The 23,470-nt window shown below is 34.8% G+C and overlaps 1 protein-coding gene and 1 long non-coding RNA gene across 3 annotated transcripts in view; one reads left to right on the top strand and one right to left on the bottom strand.

Annotated features, from left to right (window-relative positions):
* The window catches only part of LOC150077178 (uncharacterized), a 184,452-nt gene that overhangs the window by 8,687 nt on the left and 152,295 nt on the right, over positions 1-23,470 (bottom strand). The window lies entirely within an intron of this gene.
* Positions 1-23,470, top strand: part of LOC150077179 (uncharacterized) — a 187,800-nt gene that overhangs the window by 51,870 nt on the left and 112,460 nt on the right. For both annotated transcript variants that reach the window (XM_090386991.1, XM_090386990.1), the window contains exon 3: positions 5,572-5,773. In XM_090386991.1, coding sequence (XP_090243117.1) covers positions 5,572-5,773 — 202 coding nt within the window. The remainder of the gene's footprint in view (positions 1-5,571; positions 5,774-23,470) is intronic.

Genomic DNA, 23,470 nt, shown 5'->3' with positions numbered 1-23,470 from the left:
TATGACAGAATGAACCAGAGCTATAATGCTCAATACATTCTACGTTGATATCAATATTTGTAAAAGAATAAGAGAAGTTTACCTCAATATGATATGTAGAACACTTCCGTATGATACTATCCAGAAATTAAAACAAAAACAATTACAAAATCGAAAATCTTACAGTAAGAAATAATTAACAATAATTAAAAATCAAATGAACACAATTAAAAATCAATTTAACGCAATTAAAAATTAAGTAAAAAATTAATTTAACAAAAAAAATTGTTTTGCAATTTTTTACTTAATTTTTAATTGTGTTAAATTGATTTTTAATTGTGTTAAATTGATTTTTAATTGTGTTCATTTGATTTTTAATTATTGTTAATTATTTCTTACTGTAATGTAAGAATTTTGATTTTTTAATTGTTTTCATTTTAATTTCTGGAGAGCACCATATGAGGTATACTTCTCTTATTATTTTACAAATATAAATCACTTATATAATCATTGGTCCTCATCACTGTTTTTGAAGTCTAGTTTTCTTTCTTTCTTTTGGAGGTCTACTTCATCTTCTACACAGTCTATGAATGAACACAATTTTTCTTCCTCTTTAATCAAACATGGATCATTTTAAACACAATTTTTATTCCTCTTTAATCAAGCATGGATCATTTCTTCTGGAATTTCTCGCTAGTGAAATGTAATGCATTTTGTTTTGCCACTCTTAACTCTTTCAATAACTTTACTTCAACTGTATAATTTTTTATTTTGTGGCCATTACTTCAGTCCTATAATTTTGCTGTGTATTTATTTCTGATGCCCTAGAACAGTGGTTCCAAAAACACTGGGTTTTCTGAAAAAAAAATTCAAAGTTTTGTTTAGAACAACTCAACTTTATCCTTAGTTTTACATAAATATATGATAACTTTATTAATCATTAATTTGCTATACATACAACAAATAATTTGACCAGTTCTAGAGGGTCGTTTTGTGGACCCCCAGGGGTCCACAGATCCCAGTTTTTGGAGCCACTGCCCTAGAATTTATCATGTTTTGAGAAAACTTAATCAAAACCAAACTGTATGGCCTATCGTAAAGCTGAAGTGAACTTATGTGATTTCCCCATAAATCACTTGTCAGTTCATGTGTATTTTGGTCTTGTTTAGCCCTTAGCAATTTTTGCTATCCTAAGTGAAACTTCTAGTCGAAGAAAGAATGTCATGTGCTGTTGTTTACTTTGTAATGCACTTAATGTACAGTAGCTATATTCCACTCCAGAGGTGGCTGCTTGTAATTAGCATTCCATTGATATACACTTTTTTAATTGCATCTCTAGCTGAGGGTAGAAACTGGGTATCTACATTAATTAGTCTCTGACAAGTCCTGTTTATAAAAATTACTCTGCAACTGAATACTAAATTTATCAAAGCAAATATACAGCCAATTATTAGATGATTTCCCCTCTTGGAAATACAGTAGTAGCATGTACAATAGATATGAGTATGTAATATTCACTTTTTCCAGTTTAATTTATGAAATTGCTAGTTCTTTGAACACATTGACTGATGAAAATAAAAATTTGGTTAGCACTGCAAAAAAAGAAATGTAATTTCCTAATTCTGCTAGATGCAACTTACATTTTAGGCATCAGTTTTTCAGTTACAAGGACGAACAGGCAACTTGGAATTTTCCAGCTCTGATGGTAACTATCAGTTATGTAGGAATGCCTTGGCATTGGGGCAGGTGCCAAGGGCTCCACAGACAGGCTACATCAGTACAATGCCAAGCTATTTCGACACCCGAGGCTAGCTGATGAAATGGCACCCCTAGATGATGTCGAATCAAGATGACAGCACAGGGAGGGTGAAAATTAATTTTCACATAGTTATTCAAGCCTGCATGCATCCTTACATCTGAGTACATACTGCATAGCATCATAGATCTATTTGCTGTCCAGAATGTAACTTTGAAGGGACCAATCAGGCAATCGCTTCATCAGCATGTGCTCGAATGCATAGCAGTTTGCAATTCGTGCATTGTGTACAAACTGAATAAGTTATAGCATTTTTGTGATTGCTATATAAACAGGTAATCGTGAATATTGTGATTTATAATTTAAATAAAACAATAAAGGCCAAATTAATTTTAGACATGTCACCAAAAAAAAAAAAAAAAGTGGACATCAATACCACGTAGAAAGACTGCATAAAGAGGAAATTTAAAAAAAAAACATTCCGCAAGTTTACAAAACTGGCTTACAATAAGCCACTCCAAACCTTAAAGTGACAAAGAAAACGAACACGATTCGAATGAAGTTGAAACCAATGATGATGCCACGGAAATGGAAGTCCAAGAAAAAGCTCAAACAGTTGAAGTTATTTTAAAAGAATTAGAAAGTGTGGACAATAACCAACAACAGTGGGCAGAAGAAAATGATGGTAGCAATAATATTAACATGGAACATGTAAGGCTGAATTTTAATGATCCAACCACATGGAACTTTTATACTCACAAAAACAGATCTCTTATGGTGCAACACGGTCCCGAACATATAGTCTTAAATACGTATCCTGTCACTAATGGCCAGTGTTTCAATAATTTGTGGAAATACAAAGCTGAAGGTATTGAAAAAAAAGAGAGAGGAAATGGTTATTTTATTGCAAAAACAAAGATTCAATATATTGTTTTCCATGCCTCTTATTTGTATCTGGCACAAATAATGTTCCATTTTGCAGCTCAGATGGATTTAAGGATTGGAAACATCTAAATCCAAACGTTCTTTTTCATGAAAATTCATTACAACACATAAACAATTTCACAAAATGGAAATTGTTAGAAAAGGGTCTTCAAAAAGGTGGACTAATTGACAACGCTGCACAAGCAGCTCTAAGAAGCGAAATTTCAAAATGGCGTCGTATATTGAAAATAATATTGAAATGTATATTTTTCTGTACTGAAAATAATTTGGCATTCCATGGACATGCTAGTAATATCGATACCGAAGGAAAAAAAATTGTGGCGTATTTTTAAACTTGATAAAAGTTTTCAGCCAATTTGACGTTGGTATGAAAAATGCTGCTGTGGAATCGCATATTAAACACCACACTAATTATTTATCTCAAGAAATTCAGAATGAATTTATTTATTAATTTGTTAGCGACAAAACTACAAAGTGAAATAATTTAAAATAACTAAATGCAACAAGGCATAATATGTTAAGAGTAAGAGTTTTATATCTATATAATATTGGTGTGGATACACCATAGATAACTCTTAAGAAAAAACTACGACAGTAGTGTGGGAGGCATCATTTCCTCTGTGTCTCATTTGTGCTCGATGATAGGTCAACAGCTTTGAAATGGTGCCATTTCACTTCCACGAAACAACAGATGACCGCTTGTCAGGTTAAAGGAAAACCACTCTTCTAAATCTCTAACAGGGTGCTTACAATAGAAGGTTGACCAAAACCTATTGTCCGAATGTTTAATACACCTTGGTCTGCCCGCTGGCTTATAGATACACAGAAAGTAGTTGACCAGCTCGACTTCTCGGTATGTGGGACAGGTAGTCGGATAGGTTTTACGTGTTCCACTGAGTTGCAGATGGTAATCTCTTTATCTTTTAATTCGGGTGTAACAACAGCACTATTGCTTGCTTTGAAGGCCAGTGATGTGTACCCAGTTAAGTCTCGTAATGCAGTCGTTATATGGAAAATTTCCTTTGTTCATAGAATGAAGAAAATTTTCGTTTCCATAAAATGAAGAAATAAAAAAATTCGGTAAAGAATAAAATTCTATTTAGAAAATTCTAAAACATTTCAGTAAAAAGAAAACATTTATCTCTAAATAGAAAAATTCACTATAAAAAGTTTGTTAAACAGAGGTCCGACTGTACTTGTTATTTATTATGATTTTACCAATTATCGAAAAAAGGAGTGTAGCCATGAATTTTCCAAGGACACTGAAAACCTAGCTACGCCTCTGGTAACTATTATAATAGGTCTTGCATTTTAAATTTATCTCAGATTACATAATAGAAAGTTTTGCCAGAAACATATGTTTATAAACCTTCAATTAGGAATATGGAGTGAGGTGCACATCATTTTTTAGCTTTTCACCAAAAAAAAAAAAAAGAGACTGTTTTCACTCGCTGCTAATTTATTTATAGTTCTTTTTAAGAAAACTTTTTACATCCATTACTCAAAAAATTTGAGAAATTTATTGAATAGGATAAAAGTAAATAATTGCAACTTGTGTATTTTTAGCCTTTAGTATATTGATAACTTGTGCAGTCTTTCTTCATTCACAGTTGTTAAACCTTTAAACCTTCTAATATATACTGCCCTATTAAAATATTCAAGAATGCAATTAATAATGTCTTGTTCTCCTTTAGCAGCAATGACAGCAGAAATCATCCTTTCTATTGATTCTACAAAGCATGTTTCAGGTATCTCTGGTGAAGTTATCCCTTTTTTTATGAGTCCATTCTTCATATTTTCCATAGTCATTGGCAGCTGTCCACCATGTCTTTCCAAATGATCTCATAGGCTGTCAGTTGGATTCAAATCTATGGAATATGGGCATGAGCTAGGGAAGATGCTGCATATATTTGTAGTGCTCTTCAAGCCATCCCTGTGATCTTGCCCATTTCACAATGGCATTGTCATCCTGAAATATTTTGTTACCTTCTAAGCAAAGTATTGCACACCACAAAAATGTTTTCCACACCAGAACCTTGCCACTGAAGCTGGAACAGAGGGCATGATGAAGTCTGGAACCATTTCTTGTGGGCATCCTCCGCACATATGGCTGTTAATGATAAACAGTGAAATTCATCATATCACACATTTTTTTTCATTTCTCCATTAACCACTGATGCCATTCATGATGCTACTGTAAATGGATATGCCATTTCTGCTCAGTTGTGAGAGGCTTACAAAGTGCTATTAGGCTGCATAGATCCATTGCACTTGATCCTGGCATACAGTTTTGTTTGATATGATATCTCCTTTCAAGTTATGAAAGTGACTGTGATTTTATGCAGTATTGCCTTTTGATTTTTACTTATATTACTATAAAGAGGTTGTTGGTCCCAGGCAGTGCTGTTGTGATATGGTAGGCATCCAGGCAAATGCCTAGGGCACCATTAGGGTAGGGCAACTTCACTGTTGTGTATATAATTCAAAAAGGGTGCCAAATGCTTGCTTTCCATAGGGTGCAAAAATATCTCATGACAGCACAGGTCCCAGGTATAGAGGGCCATTTTCCTTCCTGTTGAGCATCTGTTAGTTCAGTTTTTTGAGTCAACAGATTAATTAATGACTGAATACACTCTGTGCTAATATATTTGTCACCTTTGCTGCTGATTTTGGAAGATGCTGCATGACATTGACAGTCCTCTTGTTAACTGCTGTTATTGCTTGCTTTTTCTCATAATAAAATATGATGACACTGCGGCTTTGTAATTCAACTTGAAGGTAACCTAATTTCATGTTACTGAGTGATGGGATATTTAAGTCACTAATATTTTGGCAGAGTAGTGTAGTCATATTAGTTGTTCTGTTACTCATACTTTATCTTTTTCTCAAAGGTATATAAGGCTTTTAGAGAAATTGAAGATCTTCATAACAAGTTGAAACATAAATATTCAATGCTCACTTTTCCATCTTTGCCCAAAGGAAATATTATAACTGAAAATGTAATTGAAAGACAAATGGCTTTGGACACCTTAATGAAATTTATTTCTCAGAAGAGTGATCTCTGTACATCATCTTATTTTAAGCACTTCTTAGGTGAGTTTATTCAGTATTTATTATATATAGGCTTTCAGTAATAAGTGTATAAAAGATTAATTAATATTAGTTTTGAATAGTAAATGAATTTTAGAAAAACATATACATCTGTAAATGCATCCATTAAATCCACTGGTTTTACTATTTTAAATAACCAAATTATTACCTTGTATTATTATATAAATGCTTTTTACATTTTATACCCTGTGCCAGTATACCCTTGGTGAAGATTTGAATATGTGATTTGTGGAATCCTCTACCTAAGCATGGATCACTGGGTCATTGTAGGAATGCTATTTGAAGGATTTTATCTCACATCATTGTTGTTTATATTATAGTTTGAAGTTCTAAAACACTTTACATATATCCTCTTAATACAGAGCAGAAAAATAGTTTAAAAGTTTAAAGAATAGCAAAATAGTTTAAATAGTTTAAACGGCCCTATTAAAATATTCAAGAATGCAATTAATAATGTCTTGTTCTCCTTTAGCAGCAATGACAGCAGAAATCATCCTTTCTATTGATTCTACAAAGCATGTTTCAGGTATCTCTGGTGAACTTATCCCCTTTTTTTGAGTCCATTCTTCATATTTTAATTAATTCTAATTAATTACATCAATTGATGTAATTGATTAGAATTTATTTTCTTTTGAAAGTTATTAGAATTAACTTGCTTTTGGTAATGGATTATTATTCTACAAAAGAATGTTGAACTAATAAGCCTAGTAGCAAAACATTTTTAATATAGCAGCCTGTAATAATATTTCTTAATCTAGTAATCCATTTCAAAATTCTTAATCTAGTAATCCATTTCAAAATTCTTAATCTAGTAATCATGATGTTTATCCTGAAAATCTGACCATTTTCTCAATTTTGTGATTGGAAATGGTGACTTTTTACTTAAAGTTGCTTTTTTTATTAAATTTATGTCTTAATCAGAGGATCACCCTTGGATAGCTGGTTGGCTAGGAGGGTGTACAAGGTAGTATGAATAAATTAATAAGAGTATATTTATGATATGAGAAGAAGAAAGTTGATATAAATACATTAAATATGGCAGATTCATTACCTATGCATAACTTGACATAATACTTTTCACAGAATTTATTTTGAAAAGTCATATTATAGCAGCACACTTTAAACTCTCTATTTAGTTGAAAGTTTTCTGATAATTGATTGTGTCTTAAGTTTAGTTTAGTTCTCTTCCAATTTTTGGTCAAGTTTGTTATTTTCCAAAAACAGGTGTTTTTTTTTTTCCTAGTTATGAACCTACCAAATTAGCATTGGTAGAGGCATATAATGCAAAAAAGCAAGCTTGTGTAGCATCAGCAAAAAAAAAAAAAAAAAACATTTCACACATCCATTCCCTCTAAACATTTGTCCAGTTCCTCCTTGAATTTATTTAAACTATCAACTTCCACAACAGTGGAAGTTTCTTAGAGCAATCAACAACCCGCTGGCTAAAGGCAAATTTCAGCATATCTATTCTTTAACTGTCTTTCCTCAATTTGAATTTATGCCCCCTCAGGTTTGTAATCTGAGCAAGAGGAAGAATCCCATCCGGATTGAGCCTGCTCAACCCATATAAAGCCTTATACACCTCAGTCAGATCACCTCGCAGGTGGCTAGTCTCCAGACACTGCAATTTGCAGAACTTAAGCCTTTCTTGGTAAGACCACTCCTTCGTTCCCCTCACCAATCTGTACTCAAGGTGTGGCCTGACCATTGCCTTATACAAGGGGATAATCACCTCCTTATCCCTGCTAGCAAAATTCCTGCATATCATTGACAATACTGCATGACCTGCTCTGGCAGCCTGTCTGCACTGCTCAGAAAACTTCATATCTGACTGCACAATTACTCCCAGGTCTTTTTCATTTTCTACCACCCTAAGTGCAGTACAGCACAGTTGGTACGTTACTCTGGGATTACTTCTACCCATATGCAGTACTTTATATTTGTCAATATTAAGCTTCAGTTGCCCCTTCTCGGCCCATCTGCCCAACTTTTCTAGATCCTGTTGCAGTAGCACACTTCCATTACTGTCATTTAACAACCCTGCCAACCTTTGTATCATCTGCAAACTTCACCATTATTTCTGATATACCTTCATCAATATCATTTGATAAATACAGAAAACAACAATGGCCCCAACACTGAATTCTAGAGGACTCCACTAATAACATTAATCCACAAAGAGCAGCATCCATTGACTACTACTCTCTGTCTTCTCCCACTTAACTAACCTTTTATCCATTGTAGTAACTTGCCCTTAATACCATACTGCTCCAGTTTGTACAGTAGTATTCCATGCGCAACAGTGTCAAAAGCTTATTCCAAATACATGATATCAAAATTATGTTTTGCATCCAGTATATCTTTGTAACCACATCATACTATCCAGTCAAATTGGTCAGACAAGACAAATTTTCCCTTAACAAACCCATGCTGAATTATTACTGCAGTCTTGTCAAGATGATCCTGCAATGAATCTTTAACTCCTACTCTCATTTTCCCTTTCCCAGTGCTTATGTCACACCAAACTGACTCAACATTGCACTGTCTAACAATGTCAACTGGATACACTTCCTTAGATTTTATTGTTTCTTAACTAACAGCATAACCCCTCCCATCCCAAGCCACATAGAGGCAGCCAGGTTCTGCCACCAGAAAAAGATACCAGGGCTATCAGACAAGCTTGGGAGCCCCACAGTATTTAAGAAAAAGGAAGTGGAATATACAGAGGGAATAGTGTGGGAAATGAAGGGGAAGGTATGTGGATAGAAAGCAAGAAGATGAAAGTAGAAGTTATCTCCTGAAAATGAAAAATCAAGAATAACAGATTATAGAATTTAGGTCACCGGTGGAATCTGTTAATGCCCAACGAAACAAACATAAAACTAATAAAAATGCAGCTCAATCAATTAATAAGTTAGCTCCATAACTCAATTAGCATTTAGATGTATACAAACTCTCAACTATAAACGAATGAGTCATTTATAGTTGAAACAAGTTACTGTTTATAGTTTAAAACAAGTTTCCAATCATTATGCAAAATACAGCTGTCAACCCGACAGTCACAAAACCTGGGTGAACTATCACCTTGAACTTATTTACAACATAATTTGTGGTTATGCACATGTACAATTGTCAGTCAGCCAGTTTTAATCAAGTCTAAACCAAAACTTCAGCAAATTCAAAGCCGATGATTTGTTGGCAGAGCCAATCAGCAGATTCAGCAATACAACACGGGAGTTCTCCATTTATTAACTTGTTCAAACAGGAAGGCTGAACATTTACATAGAGAAATTGATTGAGGATTAAATAATTTATGTATACTGTAGGTTCTGTTGAGTGTGTATATACACAGTGGATTGTGGTTATTTGGGCCACCGGTTAATCGGGGCAGCTGTTTATTTGGGGCAAATCTTAAAAAACAGAAACCAATCGAGAAAATAGCCAGGGTTTACTCCGCTTAATTGGGACAGCATGCCGTTTAATCGGGGCAGGAGACCGCAGCACTGGAGATTACTCTACAATTGTCTCCGATGGTACCACGTGGTTCGGTTGCAACTATAAAACAATAAAAACAATTAGCAGTCACCTGTTTATTGGGCTTTTCTGTTAGTTAAATCTATCATAAACGGACAGTAAACTCGATCTTACTGAATTTGATAATACTGACAGCTGGAATTCTGTGGATTATTATGATGAAATGTGTTTACACTTCCATGAAATCTTCAATCACATAAAAAAAATTAATTTTCAGATCTTCTCTTCACTCCTATTTTTAAAGCTTTGTAACTTGTTAATCTGTTCTCACTTGCGCATATCGTGTTACTTGCAATTTGTGTGTGCTGTGTTAGCATTAGTAGAGGCATTTGATGCAAGAAAGCAAGCTTATGCAGCATCAGCCAAAAAATAAATAAATAAATAAAATAATAATAAATAAATAAATAAAAAATAACCACTTCCACTTCACCCCTCTGTTCGTTCGAAATACCTGTCCAGCTGAGCCTTAAACTTATTTAGGCTATCAACTTCCACGACAAGGGATGGAAGTCTATTCCACCAACCAACCACCCGCTGGCTAAAGGCAAATTTCCTCACGTCTATCCTACATCTGTCTTTTCTCAATTTGAATTTATGCCCTCTCAGGTGATTATTCTGAACGAGAGGAAGAATCCCATCAGCATTGAGCATGCTCAAACCATTCAAGGCTTTATACACCTCTATCAGATCACCTCGCTGGTGCCTAGTCCCCAGACACCGTAATTTGCAAAACTTAAGCCTTTCTTTGTAAGAGCACCCCTTTGTTCCATTCACTAATCTTGTTGCCCTTCTCTGTATTCGTTCCAGCATCTCTACATCCTTCTTGAAATGAGGCCTCCAGACTTGTATACAGTACTCTAGGCGTGGCCTGACCATTGCCTTATACAAGGGAATAATCACCTCCTTATCCCTGCTAGAAAAATTCCTATATATCATCGACAATACACCATGAGCTACTCTTGCAGCCCATCTGCACTGCTCAGAAAACTTCATATCTGCCTGCACAACCACCCCCAGGTCCCTTTCATTCTCTACCACTGTCACTGTAGTACCACAGAGTTGATACGTTGCTCTGGGGTTGCTGTAGTACTTTACATTTGTCAATGTTAAACTTCATTTGCCACCTCTCAGCCCAGCTGCTCAACCTTTCCAGATCCTGTTGCAGTAGCATAGTGTCAGTAGTGTCCTTGACAACCCTGCCAACCTTCGTATCGTCTGCAAACTTGGACATTAAGCCTGATATACCATCATCAGTATCATTTATAAATACAGAAAACAATAATGGAACCAATACTGAACCCTGAGGGACTCCACTAATAACATTAGTCCACGATGAGCAGTGTCCATTGATTACCACTGTTCTTTGTTATTGATTGCTTATCTTTTTACTGTTTTAAATTTTATCCCCCACCCACAAATGTCAGTGAACAGAAATGTCAACTAGTTCGTATGTACATATTACATATTAATTATTCCAGTTATCACGTATATTCTCTCGATTTTCATGTATTACTTAATTTTTTAATTGGTAAGGTAATAAAGGGTAAATTTGTGCTTAATATATCTTTGCTTTTATAGCCTGTGGATAATATTCCTCTTATTTTCGCTAATTAGAATCGCTGTTTAATAGAATTAAAATTCAATTCACAAACGTGATCACAGTGACCAGTGCTTACTGCACATCGTATAGTGAACGGTACTTTACTATGGTGAGTTCGTCATAACGTGATTTGATTGTATAGTGAACCAATTGTAAAGGGGGGGTTACATTGTATTTTTAACTATTTACGTGAAACTTCGGATAATTGTGGCAGCCGCTTAATTGGGCCAAAATGCACTAGTCCCGATGTGTCCCAAATAAGCGGAATGGACTGTGTATATATATATATATATATATATATATATATTTGAAATAGCTGGAAACTGAATCTGTCATGATAAAAATAAAATAAAAAGGTACAGCAAACATCAGAGGCAGCAAAAAGCATATTCCTCTACATGATGCTTGAAATATAACCATACAAATAAATTATAATGAGAGTTAAAAATAAAATAATGCCAGCAGTATGGCAAGACAAGAGCGAAAATAGTCGAAATTAAATTTAAGAATCAAACCAAACAGGGAGGGAAGAGAGGGGTAACAAGAGTAAAAATATTGCTGCAGAAAATCTAAGATAATTTAGAACATCTAATCATAAGAATAATACATTAAATTTTGAAAGCCAATTAAAACAAAAATTTAACAGTGCACCCTCTGACGGGCACCAGGTCCAAATTTATGTGAAATATCACCACATCTAATCCACTACATTAAAATAAAACAAAATAAACTGAACATAGACTGACTATTACACCCCATCTCAACAGAGGACCACAAGGCCAATAATGGTCAGGGAATTGCTAGACAAATTGCCGCAAAGGTAGCCGAGTGGGTAAAGTACCTGCCCGGCAACCCAAAGGTCGCGGGTTCGATTCCTGCCTCGGGCTTGGATCAAAGTACTGCAAAAACCTTGGGAGGTGCAATATGGCCACAGAAGCCGATGCGCCAACAACTACCAAATCAAAAAATCAAAAAAGCCGCAAAGGTGAGTCGATTAAAAGATCAGTCCGCCACCCAATCCCCAGATCGAACCACCACTGTAGAGGACTTGAATAGCGGTGGTCCTGATGCAGCAAAAATTAAAAATAGAACAGATTCAAGCACTCCAGTGTAAAGCCACTCTACTAACAAAAGTAATCTTAACCAGTTTATATAGATGAAAAATGAACTATGGATGGCAGCACAGGCGCAGCATTAGCAATTCGCCCACTAGTGTCATGTGATATATTTATATTTGAATAATGTTTAAAACTGAATCTTTCATGATAAAAATAAAATAAAAAGGTACAGCAAACATCAGATGCAGCAAAAAGCATAGTCCTCTACATGATGCTTGAAATATAACCATACAAATAAATTAGAATGAGAGTTAAAAATAAAATAATGCCAGCAGTATGGCAAGACAAGAGCGAAAAGAGTCGAAATTAAATTTAAGAATCAAACCAAACAAGGAGGGAAGAGAGGGGTAACAGTTCTATTTTTAATTTTCGCTGCATCAGGACCACCGCTATTCAAGTCCTCTGCATTGGCGGTTTGATCTGGGGATCAGGTCGCGGACTGATCTTTCGATCGACTCGCCTTTGCGGCAATTTGTCTAGTGACTGAAATGCAGCAATTCCCTAACCATTATTGGCCTTGTGGTCCCCTGTTGAGATGGGGTGTAATGGTCAGTCTATTTTTGGTTTATTTTACAGTAGTGGTTTAGATCTGTTGGTGATATTTCACATAAATTTGAACCTGGTGCCCGTCAGAGGGGATGCCGTTAAATTTCTATTTTAATTGTTTTTCAAAATTTAATGAATTATTATTCTTATAATTAGATGTTCTAAATTATCTTAGATTTTCTGCTGCAATATTTTTACTCTTGTTGCCCCTCTCTTCCCTCCCTGTTTGGTTTGATTCTTAAATTTAATTTAGAATATTTTCGCTTTTGTCTTGCCATACTGCTGGCATTATTTTATTTTTAACTCTCATTCTAATTTATTTGTATGGTTTTTTTATATATATATATTTTTTTTTTTTTTTTAATTTAACCTTTATAATTATTAAGTGTAACCAGTACCATTAAAATAAACAATGTTATCATAATAATTTAATTCCGCTGACAACATGCCAGCAACATCCTCAAGCAAACACTGAGGAGAAACTATTATAACATATTTACAATTCCATAGTACAATCAGGTGCAAACCATGTACTAAAAACAATATAATATCGGTGTTTAGATACACCATAGATAACTCTTAATAAACTACAAAGTAGTTGTTGTAGGCATCATTTGCTGTTTCTCATATTGTGCTCTGCCTTCACGACGAGTTGCCATGATATTGCACTACTTCGAATAAGTAACTCTTCACTAATAGAGAAGACTATTGTTACTTATTCTCAGTTGAGTACCACCACCCAGACAGCACTGTTTCACGGCTATTGGCCGATCATCAGTGGGTGGGCAGGTACCCTGGTAATGCAGACATGACGATAAATGCACAAGGCATAATACTTTAAGAGTTTGGTATCTATATAATATCGGCTATTTATTTATTTATTTATTTTAAATATTGACATCTACACCTCTTGGCATCTCTCATATTGTGTGATTAACTTCACAACTGGGTCGTCATGTCTGCATTACCAGGGTACCTGCCCACCCACTGATGATCGGCCAATAGCCGTGAAACAGTGCTGTCTGGGTGGTGGTACTCAACTGAGAATAAGTAACAATAGTCTTCTCTATTAGTGAAGAGTTACTTATTCGAAGTAGTGCAATATCATGGCAACTCGTCGTGAAGGCAGAGCACAATATGAGAAACAGCAAATGATGCCTACAACAACGACTTTGTAGTTTATTAAGAGTTATCTATGGTGTATCTAAACACCGATATTATATAGATACCAAACTCTTAAAGTATTATGCCTTGTGCATTTATTTATTTTAACTAAAAACAATATACCGTGGATGCCGGTTAATCGGGGCAGCCGTTTATTTGGGACAAATCTTAAAAAACAGAACCCAATCGAGAAAATAGCCAGGGTTTACTTCGCTTAATTGGGACAAAATGCCGTTTAATCGGAGCAGGGGACCGCAGCACTGGAGATTACCCTACGATTGTCTCCGACCGTACCACACCACGTCATTCGGTCAGATTTCTGGAGGTCACAACCATAAAACAATAAAAACAATTAGTAGTCACCTGTTTATTGGGCTTTTGTGTTAGTGAAATCTATCATAAACTGATAGTAAACTCGATCTTATTGAATTTGTTATAATACCGACAGCTGGAATTCTGTGGGTTATTATGGTAAAACGTGTTTACACTTCTATGGAATCTTCAATCAAAAAAAAAAAATAATTTTCAGAATCTTCTCTTCATTCCTATTTTTAAAGCTTTGTAATTTGTTACTCCATTCTCACTTGTGTGTATCGTGTTACTTGCAATTTGTGTTTGCCGTGTTTTTTGTTATTGATTGCTTATCATTTTACTGTTTTAAATTTTAACCCCCATCCACAAATATCAGTGAACAAAAATGTAAATGTTTAGTTAGTATGTGCATATTACAGTACGTATTAATTATTATGATTATCACGTATATTCTTCTGAATTTCACGTATCATTTAATTTTTTAATTGGTAAGGTAATAAAAGGTAAATTTGTGCTTAATATATCTTTACTTTTATAGCCTGTGGATAATATTCCTCCTATTTTCGCTAATTAGAATCGCTGTTTAATAGAATTAAAATTCAATTCACAAACGTGATCACAATGATCAGCGCTTACTACACATCGTATAGTGAATGCTACTTTACTATAATGAGTTCGTCGTAACGTGATTTGATTGTACAGTGAACTAATTGTAAAGGGGGGATACATTGTATTTTTAACTATTTACGTGAAACTTCGGATAATTGGGGCAGCCGCTTAATCGGGCCAAAATGCACTAGTCCCGATGTGTCCCAAATAACCGGAATCGACTGTAATTAAGTATTTATCAGTTTATATTTACAAGACAAGAACGTTCTCAAACCAAAATGCAGTCTTTAACATGTACAGTCTTCCTGATGACAACAAGCCCTCACCACAATCCTGACATTATTGTGAAACAATCTTCAGTCTCAATGATCAACACTCATAATTCTCTTTCTCCTTTTAAATACATGGTCCATGAAATCAGACAGTGAAGAAAGTTTTCCTTGTAGTCAACCAAATGCAAAAGGTTTTCCTCATCATAGACATTCATCAATAACTGTAACTCATTTCTTATGTCTAAATAATAGTGACATGCAAATATTATGTGCTCCACAGTCTCTGGAACCCCACATTTACACAAAGGGGAGGCAGCTAGACTGAAGACAAACAATCTAGAGTTCAAGTTGCCATGCCCAGTAATTAAGAAGGATGTACTTAATCCTATGTTAAGCCAAGTCATTTTCTAGTCAGAAAATTCTGATACATTAGAAAAAAAATTTATAAATAAGTCCAAGTTCAGAAACAGACCAGTGCAATTGCCATTCTGTGACAAACTGATTCCTAATTCTAATATTGTCTTCTTTAACTGGAACGACTAGGTTTAATGAGAAATTTTCAACCACAACAGGCAAAGCCTTGCACCTATGGAATTATAGGTAATGAAACATCACTTCATAGTGTATTGGAAGTTTTCTGCTAATTACCTGCATTGCAAGAGTTGAAACAGTCCTGCAGTTACAAGTAATAGCTAACAGAAAAAAATGCTGAGCTTGTGATAAATATTTCTTAATACTGCAGTTGTTGACCCAACAACCCCAAGCACCTGCTGCATGACAAATAACCGGTATAAATAAACACTTGTAATATAATTTTAATGTTGCTGGTTTTATACTCCAAACCGTCTTGGTAATTCTAATTATTTTCCCCATAAGAATTTTGATTTTCTGAACTAAGTATTTAACATGGGAATAAAACTAAACCTATCGTCAATAATAATGCTTAATAATGCTTAAATTTCTAACAATTTTTATGGCCTCATTATATGTTCTAATGTTTGGTGGTTTGTTAAGATTGAGATACCCCTTTAGTAACATTTGTTTTGTTTTTATTATTGAACTTTCCAATTTGTGAACAATACACCATTCATAAAGGCTTTAGCCTGCTCCTCCAGCTCAGGCCTAGAATTACCAAGGACTAGCAGTACCAATCATCAGCATACGCAACTTTCACGATTTTCTCTTGTTGAATAGTGAGCCAACCATCAAGGACCACATTCCAGCACACAGGGCCCAGAATGGATCCCTGAGGGCAACCCCTAGTAACAGCATGCTTAATCATGCAAGATCTAGAGGAAACGGTTATGGAATGATCCTGAAAGTAACCTGAGATAAATCTATAAAGCGGTGCTGAGACCCCGGCCTTCTGGAACCTCGCCAGAATGCTTTGCCACCATAAGGTGTCAAAGGTCCCTTTGAAGGCCCCTTTAAATTCATCGGCCCCTTTAAATTCATCACAAATTTAATAACATCTGTTGATTTTTTCCCTTTGAAAATCCAAACTGTGTAGAGACCTGAAGGTTCTTATTTTGATAGTAATATATAAATCTACTGACCATAAGATTTTCTAGGACTTTCCCTAGGATAGGGAGCAATGCTATAGGGCAGTAGGAAGAAGGCTTATTTACAGGTTTCTCTGGACTTCTAATCAGAATCTTCAAATTTGCTTGTTTCCACGGAAGAGGAAACATCCCTTCAACAAGACAAGTATTAAGTAAAGTTGTTATTAATTGCAGTGGACTTTCCATGTTCTTTTAAGAATGATCACTTCTAAAAGATCCCAACCAGGACATTTCCTATCCGTCATGGAATTTATAGCATCGGATATTTTCTGTTCCAAGAACAATTCCTCTTCAATAAGACCTGAGTAAGTTAGATGTTCCATACGTAAATTTGACTGTGCAGTACATTCTGGCACTGTAATATCTTGTTGAATTATACTGTCCAAGATTTCATTCATTGATTCTGACCATGACAAAATTGAACAGAAGTTTTCACTGGGGTGTATCTTGTCAGTAACTAATTTATAAGCAAGCCCCCAAGGATCTTCTTTGAGAGTTGTACTCACCACTTGCTCTCAGCCAGCCTTTTTCTCACATTAAATTTGGTTAAAGTAATTCCATCAGGTTTGTTTATAAATATCTCTCAAACGTTCCACCTCTTCCCTGGTTTCTTTTCTTTTAGTTTCTTTTAGCCCATTGGAAGTTGTGCCTGGCAGTTTTTAAGTCATTTCACAAGGTTATTAAAATCTGGGTCCACCAGTGCACAATTTTTTCTTCTTAGTTTCTTCCTAAAAGTGTTATTACATGCTCCTTCAATCAGTTCCTGCACAGCCTCCACCTGAGAAGCAGCTGGCAATTGACCAATATGATGAAGATTATCAGCCATGGTAGCATCTCATAGTTTTAGATCAGAGTCATTCTGATTTGCCCCTTGAGTTTGTATCGTGGAAAATTGTATGAATTCCTGTTGACTCTATGAGCAGGATTAAAAACTACATCAAAATGTTATAGCATTGTGATCACTTGCACTCCATGAAGAGTGTACTTTCCAATTCCTGATACCATTACCCAGTGTTGTGTTTACGACCATAATGTCAAATGATTGCTCATTTTCTGAAACAAATGTAGGGGGGGTGGCCAACTGTATTACACAGCATCAGGTTATTGGTCACTATGAATTCTTCCAATTCTAATCATAAAGTAGAAGCAGAATTGGCATCCATGCAAATAATGACATGCCTTCCCATAAGTCTATGTAATGCATTCTCAAGGTAATTCCGAAAAGGCTGAGTAGGTTGATGATGTTGGCTGCATTGAAAGTATATGGAAATGAAATATACCTGCCCAAACAAACCCTCTAGGCAAGCACACATGCCGCATGTGTGCTTGCCTAGAGGGAAGCACACATGCCGCATGCATGGAGCATAATCCTGTAATTTTAGTGACTGTAATGTTTGGGTCCACAACTACCAGTACTGTCCAAACTCTCGCAGTAGCATGGCCCCCATGTCCAGTAATTTCTGACTGAATTATTTTTGATGCGAAAGGCAGACTTTTACCAACACCCTTGTAAGAGTACATCTCCTGTGAAACTAATATTTTTATATTGTGATCAGCAATTATTTTGGAGAGATCATTTGACACTGAAACAGATCACTGACAATTCAACTGAAGTACTTTAAGTGATTCACTAATGCTGTTATTTTTGTAATTTGTATTATTCATAATTTCTTGTTTTGGTTATGTCTTGTGCTCGAATGTACTCAGTGCAGTTGTTGTCGTTGGTATGAGTAGGGTCCATTTTGGAAGAACACAAAACTGGGACATTTATCTTATGGCGTTGTTATCAGAGGGGAGTAATCTTTTCTCCCCTCCCCGATTTAAAAAAAAAAAAAAAATGCGCGATGATGTAAAAAAAATGTGAAAATTTTGTTTTTAATAAAAGACTTTTTTTTTTCCCCCATTTTTATTTTCAAAATGTAGAATTAACAAAAACAGAATACGGTTCTTAAATTTGAACAACAAAATTTATGCAATAAATATGAAAACTATTTTTTATTAATATATTTAGCAGAACTCTTCACGGCATTTAACAGAGATTTGTTATTTTTCATTTTATTCTTAAAATCTGTGCAGTTTAATCCCTCAAATTAAAAACACAGGTAATAATTGCATTAACTGTACTTATCTCTAACCTATTACACTCACCAGTCCATTGTATTTCCATTAAAGTAAATATTTGCTTGCAGCTGGCATTGTGACATGGAATTGCAAATAAATATGAACATAATCTAATAAACTCGCTCTTTTGTTCAAGGTATTCTATTTTTTTAAGTAATGTTGTCCATTTTTCAACACAACTCAATGTATTCCATTCCTTATTAATTTTGATTTCATTTATGGCAATTTTTTTTTAAAACTCCAAACTGATCATATAATAAATTTTCATCAAACTTAATTTCAAATTTTTCAAATGAGTCCAGAGAATTTGCTATATCCTCCCATTTCGGAATGTTTTTCATTAGCATCCAGTTTAAGAACTGGAATTGTTCTAGGGTTTCGACCAATTTTTTAAATAATTTTTAGCCGTTGAATAAAAATCTATGATTTTGTTTTTAAATTTATGAACTTTTTGGTTTTCTATATCACACTGAATAATTTTTCTAGCCTCAAATGGCAGAAATTGATCAGATATTCTATTATCTAATATCTCAATCATTTCTTCAACAATAATTTTAACCTCTAAAATAGTTATGTTTGCTTTTTCAATTTTTAGTACAGCAGGCCCCCGTTATAACGCGGTTCGCTTTACGCTGATTCGCTATAACGCTGTTCTTATATTATAACCCGTATCTGACTATAACGCTGTCACAGATCACTATAACGCTCTTTTACAGATTATTTTTGACATATTTAACGAAATCATTTCATTTGATGGAGTCGATAGCTTGAAAATGAATAGCAAAACAGCATTAAAACGTTTCCCACGCCGACTTGAGCAATTTTCCCACGCTCAGTGAAAATTTCTCTCACGCTAATTTAAGTACAGTCACTTGTTACGTAGTTCCGAGATCAACATTTTAAAAAATGATCAAATATATTGCTTGTAATATTTGCGTTATATGCATTTATCCGAAGTCTAGTTAGTCATCACTCAGTACAGTATTAGACATCGTGCGTAACGGACAGTTTACTTGAACATTATATCATAATTAATTCAACCAACGCAGTTATATTTTCGAAGAGCTAATAATGACCGACAGGAATGAAAATGCAACAACGTCTGGGCGCAGTACGAAGACTATAAATGTAAGAAAAAGACTGAATTTGAAAATTAAATTAGACGTTTTGAAGCGAATCGATTCCGGTCAACGACAAGCGGATGTGTGCCATAATTTAGGACTCGCAAATTTAACTGTAAGAACAATTATGAAAAAATAAAGAATTAATTTTAGCAGCGGGAAAGATAGCTGTTCCACTGCAAGCAACTAGGACTAGACCGGCTATTAGGATTGAAATGGAAAGACTAATTTTTTTGAAGATAATATTCCAATGCAGAATTCAGTTAAGTTAAATATTAAAAAGAGAGAGAGAGAGAGAAAGAGATTAGCCAATACGATGATCTGAAGAAAACTCGCCTAAAAAAAAAAAAAAAAAAATGTGGAACCATTTAAAACTGGTAGAATAGATTTAAAATCCCGGGAGAAGCCGCTAGTGCAGATTAAGGAGCCGAAACTTTCAAAAAGAACTTGTTAAAATTATTGAAGAGGGAGAGAGGTATTATGTGTTATACTTCTCAACAAGTTTTTAACATAGATGAAGCAGGACTTTTGTGGAAACGAATGCCTAAAAGAAGTTTCATATTGAAAGAACAAAAAACATGCCAAGTTTCAAAGCGGCGAAGGATCAGTTGACTTTATTGTTGGGTGGTAACGCTGCGGGCCATTTAAAATTAATACCCCTTTTAGTTTATTTGGAAGAGGGCCAAAGTTCAACTCAAAATCCACACATTTTTCATGATTAAATTCATCCATTAAATTAAATCAATTAAATTCATTATTTTAATTGGAATTCTGTTTACTTTTGAGACGCAAGTAGTTACCACATAATTATACGTATGTAATGCAGAATATTTTATATGTGCAAATATTTGAATATTAAATATTTTGACCGTTTATTATTGATTAGGAAATATCCTATGGCACCGACCGCAGCTCACAAATACATATGTTACCTTATGGAAAAGCGGCGCTCGCTTAGCGCGGATTCACTTAGCGCTCTGTTTTTCCGGAACGAATGATCAGCGTTAAGCGGGGGTCACCTGTATCTAGTTATTGAAGAAACCGAGAAAGCTGTGGGCAGTCCACAAATATGCGTCTCCCAATGGATGATTAAAAAATTTCTCAATAAAAACTGGAGGCTTTTCCTCGGATAAAAACAAAAGATTTTAAACCTTCAAAAATTTTTAAAATGCGTTCAATGGCAGGAAATAATGACAACCAGCGAGTTTTAGAGTGAGAGAGTAATTTTTTATACTCTATATCAACGGTAGTACAAAATTCCTTTAAACGTTCCATTCGAACAGTATAAGTGTGAAAGTAAGAAAATATTTTAATAACTACCAGTTCCACCTCAACAGCTAGTCTTCCTGCTCCCGATTGAGCAGAATTATGAAATATGTGCGCTATACATCCGACATCTTTGATATTAGAATTAACTAAATTTTGGAGTTGAGAAAATACGTTGCATGCCTCTTCTGTTGATCCCTCCAAAATTAAGATTCGTATTGTCAGCTCCAAACGCAATATACTTTTCTTTGGGGATATTATTTTCCTTCAGAGAAGCAAGGATGTAGTTGGCAATAGTTTCTGATGTCTCATCGGATGGATAAACAATTAATTTTAAGAAGCTTAACTTACATACCATTTTTCTTGTTGAAATAATGCAATAACAAAGGAAATATTTTCTCTGATTTATGGTTGCTTGCATCGAAATTCCAAAGAATTCAGTACTGCTGACATCTTTTAAAACTTTGTTAAGTGAATAAGGGGCCTGTATATTCTTTATTAGCGAGCGCAATTGTTTTCATTCGTGCACTAGAAAAATTTTGTGCTATTTTTGAGTCATCAAAAAGTTGACCGGAGCAATCAGCACTTCTAAACAACCGATGATGTTTAATTAAATGATACGCCATCGTAAGTTCAGCGATGGCAGCCTTGTCATGTTCATTTGAATTTTCTTTGACAAAGAAGTGTTCCAATTTAGATGATGATGCAGTGCTTGAAATTTCATTGCGTGTTTTTTCGAATTAATGTGATCTTTGATATCACATCTCCCACCGTGACTTATGTTGATAAAACATGAGCACATTCTGCATTCAGCCTCAGTTTCGTGTCTTCCCTTTTTTATAAAACTCCATTCTTTCTGGAAGTCCTCTTTGAAAACACACTTTACGTTTAGGCATTTTGTTTTATTATGCAGCTTAAACTAATTTAAAAAACTTACACAAAAACTCGCTTATCTTTATCTATAAACTGATCGAGCCATGTGCACTAAAAATAAAGGAACGAAACACACGTCCAAATATCCAAATCACTGAACTTAAACTAAAAGTCGCATGAAATAAAACTGAACACATAACATCTCACGTGCATACACAAGAAATGAAGGCCTGCCAATCGATGCTAGACACCACCTCCTCGATTATATGGATTAAGTTTTTTGACCATTATAAAGTTTATAGTGAGGTGGCGGTCAACAGGCGACGTACAGGCTGTAACTGACGACGTGATTGAAGACAATGCTCTGAACTCTGCTACTGATTTTTTATTGTGCATAAATAAATTTGTGCAAAATTGTTCGTGATAATAAACCGGGACATTTAAGTGTCCCAAAAAAAATTTTGGGACACCGGGACAGTTTCACATAAACCGGGACGTATGGACACCCTAGGTATGAGTGATTTGAATTCTTTTATGCAATCTACAGTTAGGGCAAACTGCTGGAGAGTCTTTCTTAGGGTGTGCTTCGATTTGATGACCTTGGTCATCACAGTGACCACAGGTATTCTCCATCTGTTGGCAGAATGGCCATATTCAAGACATTTGAAACATCTGGAGGCAATGACAAAATCTTTGACTCCATGGGCAGACCATCCTATGTAAGCACGACCAGAATTTAATAAAATCTTCCTAACGTTAGGGGGTGTTTCAAAAATTCAATGATGATTGTTCTTATTTTTAGATTTAATCCTGAATCTCACCTTTACTGACTTTTTGAATTCATCTTCCTCAATGTTGTATTCACTTAAGTTCTTTTTGAACAAATCATCAAGGAATTCTTTGTCTGTAATTTCTTTATTAAGGTCATAAATTATTAGGGTCGGATTGAGTTTTTTAGACAAATCAATATTAAGCTTATGTTTTTTAAATTTATTACAGTTTTTAAGATTTTCTAAATCATTACCAGTAGCAGTTTCTATGACAATACCTCGGTCACGGACTTTCCTAATCGACTTAATTTTAACTTTCTTAAATTCTGTTTTAAAATCTTTGGAAATAACCTGTTTAATCTCTTCCCTCATTTTCAATTCACTTTTCTCTTCCCCTCTAACAGTGATTACATGTTTAGTTTAGTTTCCCAATGGAACTGTGTTCTCTGTTATCTGTTTGCCTGAACTAGAGGCAACAACACTTGCATATTTTGCCGCTGGGATAGATATAGGCATAGTTCTATGTGTCAATTCTGTCTTAAGTTTTTCATTTTCTATCACTAATTCTAGGAGCAAACACTCCGTCGAGTTCCACACTTTACCTATTTCCGCTGTCATTGATGGTGTTACTTTAATTAGACCTTTAAGTATGTCTAACAAACTTTTGTTTTAATGCAAAAACATAATCTAAGAGTTGTATCGTTTAATTGTTCAGGGTCATTTCCATGGCTATTTCCAGAAGTATTTACACCTCTTCTGTTCACTTTCAAGGGAGTGGATTGTTGTTCAAGTGTATTAACAAATTGTACAA

Source organism: Mastigoproctus giganteus, chromosome 12 (assembly GCF_048544385.1).
Source record: "Mastigoproctus giganteus isolate SK-2022 chromosome 12, ASM4854438v1, whole genome shotgun sequence".
Lineage (NCBI taxonomy): Eukaryota > Metazoa > Arthropoda > Arachnida > Uropygi > Thelyphonidae > Mastigoproctus > Mastigoproctus giganteus.
This window is presented reverse-complemented; position numbering and strand designations above follow the sequence as displayed.